The sequence below is a fragment of the Solanum tuberosum genome, unplaced genomic scaffold (assembly GCF_000226075.1).
Source record: "Solanum tuberosum cultivar DM 1-3 516 R44 unplaced genomic scaffold, SolTub_3.0 scf00535, whole genome shotgun sequence".
Classification (NCBI taxonomy): Eukaryota; Viridiplantae; Streptophyta; class Magnoliopsida; order Solanales; family Solanaceae; genus Solanum; species Solanum tuberosum.
The window spans coordinates 80313-91561 of NW_006239471.1; the positions used below are offsets into that span (position 1 = coordinate 80313).

Below are 11249 nucleotides of genomic sequence, written 5' to 3' on the forward strand. Positions count from 1 at the left end.
TTCTTTTGCATACATTTCTTACAAAACAAAATCGATCGATCGTGTCTGTGTGTGTGATTCGTTGCTGTCATTTTGAGTTCGTTGAAATTATCGAAGTTTGAGGTACCGCTACTTCTTTAATGGTTAATCCGTTTTATCTTGGGAGGAATTAATCTGCAACCTCGGGTGTTTGAGGGGATTAAATTTCTTAAGGACACACAGTGGGTTCTGTGGACTCGGATAGTTCTTTGTGTTTTTCCTTTCATCTTTTATTATTTCTGGTTTGCTAATCTGAATAAAGGAGATAACACAATTTTCAGTTTTAAAATTTTAGTTAATGATAAATCCATAATTCAATAAGATTATATTAAAATTATGTTTGTATCCTTAACTATATAATAATGACTTTAAATTTTAAATGCAGATCCTATTTTCTTTTGCATTTTATAGTTGTTGACTTGGTGTTATTGTCTTCTTTCTAAATTCATTTGTTTGGTGTGTTATTTTTCATTTTGATAAATTGATACGGTGCTACTTAACAAGAAATTAAGAAAACTAATTCACTTTAGCGTTAACGAATTTGAATTTATTTTTACTTGTAATTATGCACACTTTTATGGAGGAATAGAGCCGTCAAAATGGGCTTAGCCTATGGGGCCGGCCCAATCCTACCAGTTATTGGGGTAGGGTTGGGTAGGTAATGTGATAAAATACTTACATCAATAATTATTTGTTTAATGGAATTGTCATATCAAACAGTGACCAGGGGCGGAGCTAGGTGGAGTTCATGGGTTCGGACGAACCCACTAGCTTTTTCGTAGACCTATATTTGTATTAGAAAATTAAATAAACATATGTATATTAACTTGTGAACCCCCAAACAAATTGATTTAGAACCCCAAACTCCTAACATTGGCTCTGTCTCTGACAGTGAAGTAAAAATGAAGAAAGGAAACATTTAGGTATTCACATTCTTTTCAAACAAGTTTCTCTAAATGACAAAAATCACGAGCATTACCTTTATGTTGTCCTTGCGTTGATGGCAAGTCCCACACACAAGGGACCAGATCAAAGAAGTAAACACATACTTTCTTTCCAGAAAAAAGTTTTGAAAATATTTCTAAATTTAGCATGAATTATTAGTTTCATCTTTAAATTATAGTTAGGCTTAAAAATGTTTCTTTACTTGACTAACTGAATTTAAGTACATCATCGATCTTGCAGTATGAGTGAAATACACCTCTAAATTCTCACCAAGTTTAGGGATGTTGTCAATGCTTCTCTCGATTTTTTATTAAGAGTCTTATGCTCTTACATGAGTTTAGGACTATTTGCTATGTCATGTTGCCAATCGAGAGTGTATATAAGTTTAATTAGTCAAACAAAAGAATATTTTTAAGACTATCAATAATTTCATGAATAAAACTAATGATTTACGCCAAGCTCAAGATGTTTTCGATAGTTCAATACTTTTGTCCTTGAGTTGATTGCGAAGAAGGTAGTCTAGGACTACCCTAAGCCTAGAAGAGAAGTAGGCAGGACTTTCAGTTACAATAATGTCTAGGTTGGGCAAGCCTCAAAGGCGGCCCCTTTCTTTCCTCGGACCGATGACTCGCTTGTTCAGTACTGCTAACTATTATAGGAGGTCCCACACACAAGGAACCAGATCAAAGAAGTACACACATAGTTTCTCACGACCATAAAATTGAATAAAACGAGTATTGAACTATGAGTCCTTAAATAAAGGTTTTATCAACTCCAAGGTAATGTATTGCAAATACATGGCTGACCTTTTATCAAGTAGAATTAATTTTTAATTTTAGATTACTATATGAGGTTAAATAAAGGTTTTATTATGTCATCTAAAAATACTATATTCAAAGCAATAAGTACATAAAAAAAATATAACTCTAATTTATTTATTTTTTAGTGGATGTGTATATAGTTAAGACTTCGTATTAAAATTTTATTTATGCCACTAATTTTATTGAGACGCTCAATTATTTGAATTTCCAAATAGTAGTCTTGACAATATGCATAAAAATATGATATTCTTGATAATTACTTTAAGTACCTGAGTATTTCTAACTTTATATCAAGAGGAGTTTAGAAACGATGCATGCGTAATTATCTGTCCGAATACATATGTAACTTTTTAAACCTGTATGTATTAGTAGTAATTATATTGTCATCCCTACAACCTTTAACCATAATTTAGCTAATTGCATGAACTGTGATTTTTTTTTCCTTTTATAGAAACCATCCGCCAAGATTTGATCACCTTTTCGGGGGTGAAGGTTTGGTCTGGAACCCTACCTTATGTATTTTTTAAACAAAAGAATAAAAGAAGGGATCAAACATTACCTCTCGTTACAAGGGAATATGAAGGAAGGGGGAAAAAACTTCAATTTAAAGATAGCTAAGATAGACAAAAGACTCTATCATTTATGTAAAATGGAGAGATATTCAGAGTTTGATTACACAATTTATTCTCAATTTTAAAACTAAGCAGCATCTCCCTAAATCAAAACAAAATGAATGATCAGAGAAGATTAAAAGTCCAACATTTTTGTTGCCAATAAATTAAATAAAATTACTTCTAAAAGTCATATTTTTAATAAATATTAATTTGTGATAGTTATTACATATAATGACCACAGTAAATATTTTAATTTCCTTTTTAGCATTCATTTTTGTTGTCAGTAAATGTAAATAATTGTCTCTAGAAGGCCACTAGATTTAACAAGTATGGTTTAGACACTAATGACAATGGCTACTAAATTCTTTTAGAAAAATGATCTAAGTTGCTAATAAATTTAATCAAAATGTTAGTAAAAGGGAGCCTTTTAGTGGCAGCAAAATTTAGAAAATGCTAAAAAAATAAATATAAATCACTATTAATTCATAAAAACATAATATGTCCCTTTAGCTCTAACAAACAAAAGAAAATACTAATCCAAAATGTTACTGTAACAAGGTTAACAACGGTGAAAATAAATCTTTGACATTTAAAAATGCATATTTTCATAAGATGAAAAATATGTATTAATGGAACATTTACTCATAGTTATCACATTATTTAGTGAAATCATACTTACGAACGTATGTTAGTTAAAAAGGAGGAAAGTAATAAAAAGGGCAATAAAAATGTAGTTCATATAGAATACATATGCATCCTATTAATACATGAATCATAGTAATTAGTTGTAATGCAAAAAACATTTTACAATAAAAATCTCTACATAAGTTCTCAGTTAATCCTGACAAAAAAAATACCAAAGTCTTTCGATGCATGAAGAATTATTATTTTCATTTCAAATATTGGAAGTGCGTTATAATTACCTGAATATATAAATGTTTTGAAAATTAATACTCCAATTTAAGAATATGAATGGAGTCTCTCGATGTCTCTAAATACTCCTGAATTGAATTTCTCTAGATACAAGTGACAGATATCATTTTATTAAATGATTTGAATTTAAATTAAATAAATCCATATTGTTAACTTTTTAATACTAACAGTATATAAAATATAAACTCAAAAAATAAGGGTGCAAAACTACAAAGTTATAAATGCACAATAATGCCAATAACTTAAATCTGAAATATGTGAAATTTATGAAAAAAAATATAGAAAAAGTTACATGAATTGTCAAACATAGATATTTTTGCGACAATTAATTTATAAAAAAGATTACACAGGATAAAGAGAATACGTGAGAGATTCGAACAAACATTAATGATAATTCAACCCTCGAGAAATTCAATGGCCACACTTTGGATGGAGATCACATCTCCACCGTTTTTAGGAACCACAGTTACCGTAATGGTATCATCGTCTTCAAGTCCAATGTCCTCTAAAAGTTTGGTAATGTCTAGCTGAAACGTCTCACCATAATCCATTTTCTTATTATGTGCATGAACATGGGGCAAGTTGGCATAGCTCCCCGCGAACTCCACCTTATCAAGCTCATTTGTATAATTGTATTCACGTTCTCTTCCTCGTTGAGGAACACATCAAAACTTATATATTTGCTAGTATCATACTTTAAACCCTTGAATATTAGCACCTCTTCTTTTTCGTCTTTATCCTTTTGACTCCTTGACGTAGTTGGCCTATTGATGGAAAACGAAATGGGTTTGTTGAGGTTAGCAATTGGGAATACCTTGTTTGCTGGCTCAATGTTTGTTAAATCCACTTTTCCTTCTCTCCCCTTTCTTGTTGGCCTACAGTTGATCCATGGGAGGGCTGCTGGCACGTAATCATAACCCATCTTCTTCGTATCCAAACAGTCTCCCACTCTCACACGGTAAGGCCTTTGGTGTTCATCGTAGAAAAAGAATTCGGAGTTCAACCAATCTGTGTCTGTGATATCCCTTTTTTTCCCGCCTAATCCTTTCCATATATTCCACATTGGCGTGGTGGCTATAGAAAACCGGGTCTAAACTTCACCGAATGACAGTTTACCACCACCCAAATCTGTATTTCTGACAGTACCAGCCCAAATGTGGACCGAAGTATGAGGGATGTTTTCAATAGTTCCCAGATCATTATTCTCAAGGACGTAACGAGCACCAAAGAATTGCAAAGGGCATGCAGCATTAGTTATCATTGAACGGTACATAAGAGTTAAGTTGTTAGTCACCGTCTTTTTAACATCAGTAGTAACTTCGTCACTAGGAGAACTAAAATCGATTATGGTTCCATTTCCACACGTCTTGCATCATAAAGGGGAGTATTTCACGATCGAACATGGGAGGTAAACGCATACGCTTTGGATGGTCCCAATTCCAATATGGTAAAGCGAAAGTTGGATCATCAATGAGTTAGTTTTCCCAATATTCTCTCGTAGAAGTACAAGTACCATCTATGAAACGGAAAGAAAAGCCAATTGAAATGAACTTGTAAAACATCATCACCAAATTTGTAAGCACCGTTGCAATAAGCACAATGGATATTGGCTTGTTGCATGAATGAACGAGGGTCCTTTTTATCCAGGTCTATCATTCTTTGAGTGGCCAATTGGTACTTTGCAGTATATTCCTCAGTCACGTCTTGAGCAACGGGACGTTGTTTACGAAGCTTATATATGGGAGGAAACTTGTAATATGGAATGTTGTTCCAGTCATCTGGTGTAGGAGGGCAACAAGTATATCCTACTTCTTCTGTACTCTGCGTTTTTATGGCTTTACCACACGATTTGAGATTAGGTGCCGGTATAGGAGAAGCAGAGGCTAATGGTGCAAGATTGGAAGCACCATAAAGTCCTCCTAAACCAAGAAGCACATTTCTCCTTGCATGAGACATGGAAACTTTGGCTACGCCTTCTCTGCCGAGAAGATTTTGCAAAGAAAGACGAGTGTGTAGTAATAATGAGAGTTTTGCTACTCTGCTCACCAAGACTTAAACATAGAATTAATGGAACAAGAAGAAGCCATTATTGAGATGACTGACAATTGTTCTCATTCCTATCATCTATAAATATAGACTAATAGAAATAATCATAAAGTTACATAAAAACAAAAAACAAAAATGTGTAACCGCTAAAGAACAAACATGTGATATTTAGATAGAATCAATCTATCCGTATTATATGTACGGACACGATAAAGAACACTGATTTCAATAAGTTTGAGATATTCAAGATAGAATCTATCTATATTGTGTACGAATGATAAAAAAACAGTCATCCATCCAGTAAGCTAGCTTGATATATTCAAGATAGAATCTATCTATATTGTGTGCGCGGATGATAAAAAAAACAGTCATCAGTCCAGTAAGTTTGAGATATTCATGATAGAATTTATCTATAATGTTATATCAGATTATATTCCATCCAACTTTAGTGTAAGATTTGTGCTTAAACTAAGCAACCTAATTAGAATAACATGCTGAATTATTAGAGTAAATCCATACTATTTTTTATGAGACTTGAAACAAACATGATTAGAGGTGCCAAATACATTTATAGATGATTTCTCTAGATATACAAAAGTAGATTTTTTAAGAAATAAATATAAAGCTATGATATATTTATTCTTAAAGTAGGAAAAATAAGTTTTATAAGTAATTTTGTATGTTTATTGTATCCTTCCCACTCACTCCACCTCTTGACCGCCACCACCCCACTGCCTACCCTTTCTACTCGATAGTGTTTTATTAAACTACATATAAATACTTTTTAAATAACATTTTTTTTGCTTAATTACTTACCAAACACAGAAAATAACTAAGAAACCAACTTGTTCTCCATGATAAATATTCTTCTTCCTACCAAACACACCCATAAAGCTGTTTGGAGTGTCTAACTCAAATGGTAAGTTTTTGCTCATCAATGATATAATTAATGGACACGAAGTTTAAATTTTAAAAATCTTGAAAAGGATAACATGAAAAACGTTAATTCAATGGGTCTCCAATTTTTTTTTAAAATTAAATTATGGGTTTAAGAGATCATGTTACTGTCTATTTATCTAATTGTAAATTTACAAAAAACAAAAAGGAGAGGACATTGACCTAACTTCCCATATTTATCCACGCTACACCAAAAATGATCTTTAGCGGCAATTAACACTCTTTGTAAATGTCTCTAAAATCTATAGCGACATTGAATCTAATGACAATTAACTAATACCGGTAAAAACTTTAACATTCTTTGTTAATGTAGATATTTATTGTCGCTGAAAGTTGCTTTTGTTGTAGTGTAAAAAATAATGTGATTTAAAAACATAAAATAAAAATACAATTTTTGGAGAAGAATAAATATTTATTATGGAGGATAGAATATGGAGAATAATAAAAAATCTTTATTTGGAGAAGCATAATTTTTAACTAAGCCAGATATTATCCCGATTCCCGAGAACAATAAACTAAGATTTGTGGGTCTTTTGTTTTGTTAATAGTGAATTAGTGATTATACCTTGTAATTATAGATTGACTAAGTGCAATGATGAATCAAATTAAATGGATTGAAAATATTTTTAACCTTTCTTCGTTTTAATTAAAAATAATAGTTTTCCACGTTTTTGTTGTGGCAAAGAAAAAGACAAGTTCATAGTTGTCTTTTTCTAAGAAATCCATACTAATTTTTATGAGACTTGAAATTCATAGTGCACTCTTGTGGACACTATTAATTATCATAGATTTTTCCACCTTAGGTTTTGTGTTATTATTTTTTTTAAATAATTTTTTATTGCATTGAACAATTAGATAACACATTTTAAGAAATTCTTTTGCTCTTCCCTATGATGAATCTACCAAATATTTTTTGAATGATACGATTTTAACCTAATCTTTTTATACCAAATATTTTTTGAATGATACGATTTTAACCTAATCATTTTATCTGAACAGGCGAACATAACAAGTAATGAATTAGTACACTCAATTAGGTGCAGTGTGATAGTTTGCTCTCATAAAAACTATAAAATTAAATTGTTCCGCTAGAACAATAGCAAATATATACTCGTTACTCAGATGTGAAGCTAGTAAAACGTTGACTTTAGGACCTCAAATATTGAAGCCTCAAAATTCTTTTGATAATAAATTTATGATTTTATTTTCACTTAAAACAAAATTGAGGATCATAATAAAAAAGGTTCAAATTAGTTAAGTATTAAAAGGACAGCAAGAAAAACTATCTATGGTTTATCAAAAATATTTTAGAACTTGAATTAAGTAATAACTTAAATTATCCTATTAATAAGTAAAGTTCTTACAATAATATCCAAGGTAATGAATTGCAAATACATGGCTAATCTTTTATTAAGTAGGATTAATATTTAATTTTATATTTCTATATGAGGTTATATATAGGCCTTACTATATCATCTAAAAATATTACATTAAAAGCAACAAGTATATATAAAAAATAAAAAAATATAACTCTTAATTTTTATTTTTTTGTCTATTTATATATATATACTAAAGACTTCTTATTAAAATTTTATTTTATGCCACTAATTTTTGATAAAACGTCCATTGAAGAAATGATGAAGACCTTCTAGATCATTCTTAGAGCTTAACAGAGAGAGTAAATAACTGCTTGTGTGTATTGATTAGAATGAATACAGAATGAATGTACATTTAGTGTATCTACTACTATTTATAGAATGACTAACTAACTGATTAGTCTAACTAACTACTACATAATCTGTTATAACAAAATTCCAGTAATACAATTACTATTTCATCCTTTCTCTACAATCATCTCAACATCCCCTTCAAGCTAGATGTTGTAAACACATTCAAGACTCCTAGCTTGGACAGTAGATGATAATGTTGACAGCTTCCAAGTCCTTTTGTCAGCAAGTCTGCTTCCTGCTCAGTTGTTAAGACATACTCTGGATGTATCAAACCTTGTTGCACCTTCTCCCTTATAAAATGACAATCAATCTCTATATGCTTTGTCCTCTAGGAAACACTGGATTATTTGCTATTTGCATGGCTGACTTACTACCTGTAAACAGCTGAATTGGTGTAGGAACATCAACACCTACACATTTGAATAAATCAATCAGCCAAATCAACTCAGACACTGTTAAAGCCATACTTCTGTATTCTGATTCTGCTAAACAACTAGCTACAGTGTTTTGCTTCTTGGATTTCCATGATATCAAGGATTGACCAAGCTTCACAGTGTAACCAGTTACAGACCTTCTTGAGTTAGGACAACGTGCCCAATCAGCATCACAAAATACTGTCAAAATACCTTTTCCTTCTGCATGCATTAGAACACCAAGTCCTGGCTCATTTTTGAGATATCTGACCACCCTGTGTGCTACTTCTAAATGAGACTTCTTAGGATCCTGCATGAACTGGCTTAAAGTTTGAACACTATAGGCAATGTCAGGCCTAGTTAGTGTCAAATAAAGTAGTTTTCCTATCAACATTTGATACCCTCTCACATTTGGCAAATGTGGATCATTTTCCAGACCACCACATTGTTGATCATATTCCAAGCTTGTTAGCTTCTGATTTTGCTCAAGTGGTGTAAGTGTTGGCTTGCAGCCACCCAAACCCAACTCAGCTATAAGCTCCAGAGTGTACTTTCTTTGACATAATAAAATACCTTTCTTAGACCTGCATATTTCTATTCCCGAAAAATACTTCAATGGTCCAAGATCCTTGATCTTGAAGGCTGCATGTAACACACATTTTGCCTCTTGTATAAGGTCCTTGTCATCTCCAGTAATCAACAAGTCATCAACATAAACAATGATAATCACCTGTCTAGAATTTCTTTTCAAAACAAACAAGGAATGATCCTGTTGACTTTGAATAAAACCAGCTGACAATAGTGTATTTGTGATCTTCAAATTCCACTTTCTAGAGGCTTGCTTGAGGCCATTAAGAGATTTGAGGAGTCTACATGCCTGATCACCCCCTTGACTACCAAATCTTGGAGGAAACTGCATAAACACCTCTTCCTTAAGGTCACCTTGCAAAAAGGCATTATACACATCCATTTGAAACAAGGGTCATTGGTGCATAGCAGCCAAAGCAATGACAGCTCTCACAATTACCATTTTGACTACTGGGGAAAATGTTTCTTAATAATCTAAGCCTTCTTGTTGATTGTACCCTTTAGCAACAAGTCTGGAGTTAAATCTCTCAATTGCACCATTAGATTGATACTTGATATTGTATACCCACCTACAACCAATAGGTTTCTTGCCTTTAGGAAGAGGAACAACCTCCTAAGTGTGATTTTGAACCAGTGCATCAATCTCTGATTGCATAGCAGAAATCCACCTAGGATCCTTTAAGGCTTCTTCATAGGAAGTAGGCTCCACTTCAGATGAAATAGCAACCAGGAAGGACTGACATTTGGAAGAATGACCAGAGTAGTCGATAAACTTGGACAAAGGATATAAACAAGCAACATTCCCCTTAACATGATGGACATAATCCTGAAGCCAAGTTGGAGGCCTGGTACCTCTAGTGGACTTCCTTAACTGAGGTTGTGAGGAAAGATAAGGATCAGATATAGAAGGGGTAGGACAAGACTCAACTGGTGGTGAGATGAGAGACAAATCAGCGGATAAAAGAGATGTGATAGAATCAGTAGGTGCAGGATTTGAAGGCATATTATCAGGACTAGATAGATCAAAGAACATAGGAGTATTGTGTTTTCTGGTTTTCAGTAACAAGAAAGGGAAAACATGTTCCTTGAACACAACATCTCTACTGACAAAGAACCTCCTAGAGTTGAAATCATGCAGTTTGTAGGCCTTTTGTGTGGAGGAGTACCCTATGTGGACTGCAGGAATTGCTCTAGGGGAGAACTTGTCTACTTCGGATGGGACAGTGGCAAAACACAAACATCCAAGAACCCTGAGATGAGAAAGACATGGAGTATGACCATGGAAAACCTCATAGGGAGACTTCCCATTTAGAACCACTGATGGTAACCTATTAATGAGATATATTGCTGCCAGTACACAGTTACCCCAAAAAGAAATAGGAGAGTACCTTAAAACCTGACTGCCCTTGCCACCTCTAGAATGTGTCGATGTCTCCTTTCCACCACTCCATTTTGTTATGGAGTGTGTTGGACAACTACTCTGGTGTCCAATACCATGCTTGACCAAGAATTCTGAGAACTCCTTAGTAAAAAACTCAGCACCATTATCAGTCCTGATCATTTTCACCTGCTTGGTAAACTGAACATGAACCATTTTGACAAAGGATTGTAGTAACACAAATGAATCACTTTTGAGTTTCATTAAAAAGACCCAAATCATCTTGGAATGATAATCCACAATAGTGAGAAAGTACCTATGACCAGTAATAATAGGGACTCTATAAGGACCCCATACATCAATGTGTAATAAATGGAAAACATCAGTTGCTATGGAAATACTAAGAGGAAATGGTTTTCTGGTTTGTCTAGGTAAGGGACAAACAGTACAATCATTAAAACTACAAAGTGGCACTTTATTTCTGTAGGAAATGTAGCTTCTTTATGACAACAGCAGGTACATGACCCAGCCTCTTATGCCAAACTTGCACATCTTTAGACAATTTTTTTGTAACATTGCTGCTAGCATTTACCCTTTTATCAACAACCTTCTCAGAAGTCCTAGGAAGTAGGAAATAGAGACCTCCTTTCTCTTTACCAATCCTGTAACATCTCACAATTTGAAATAACTAGGAAGAAGCTTATAATTGGAAATAGTCATTTTTTAAAAGAATTAAAATCTGGATATTTGTTTTAAGTTAGGAAAAGTTGAGTTTTGGTCAACTTCAAAAGGCAATAATTCCTAGC

At 33.0% G+C, this 11249-nt stretch overlaps 1 protein-coding gene and 1 pseudogene across 1 annotated transcript; both read right to left on the minus strand.

Moving 5' to 3' along the window:
• Window positions 1-3641: 3641 nt before the first annotated feature.
• Window positions 3642-5287, minus strand: LOC102580054 (polyphenol oxidase E, chloroplastic-like; annotated as a pseudogene).
• Window positions 5288-8376: 3089 nt separating this feature from the next.
• LOC107058571 (uncharacterized mitochondrial protein AtMg00810-like) lies at window positions 8377-9447 on the minus strand. The gene has a single exon (XM_015304407.1). The coding sequence runs from the start codon at window positions 9445-9447 to the stop codon at window positions 8377-8379; it is 1071 nt and encodes a 356-aa protein (XP_015159893.1).
• Window positions 9448-11249: the final 1802 nt, after the last annotated feature.

Excerpts from the sequence above, each read along its gene's own strand:
- LOC107058571 (XM_015304407.1), bottom strand. The coding sequence starts at position 9,447 with ATGGATGTGTATAATGCCTTTTTGCAAGGTGACCTTAAGGAAGAGGTG.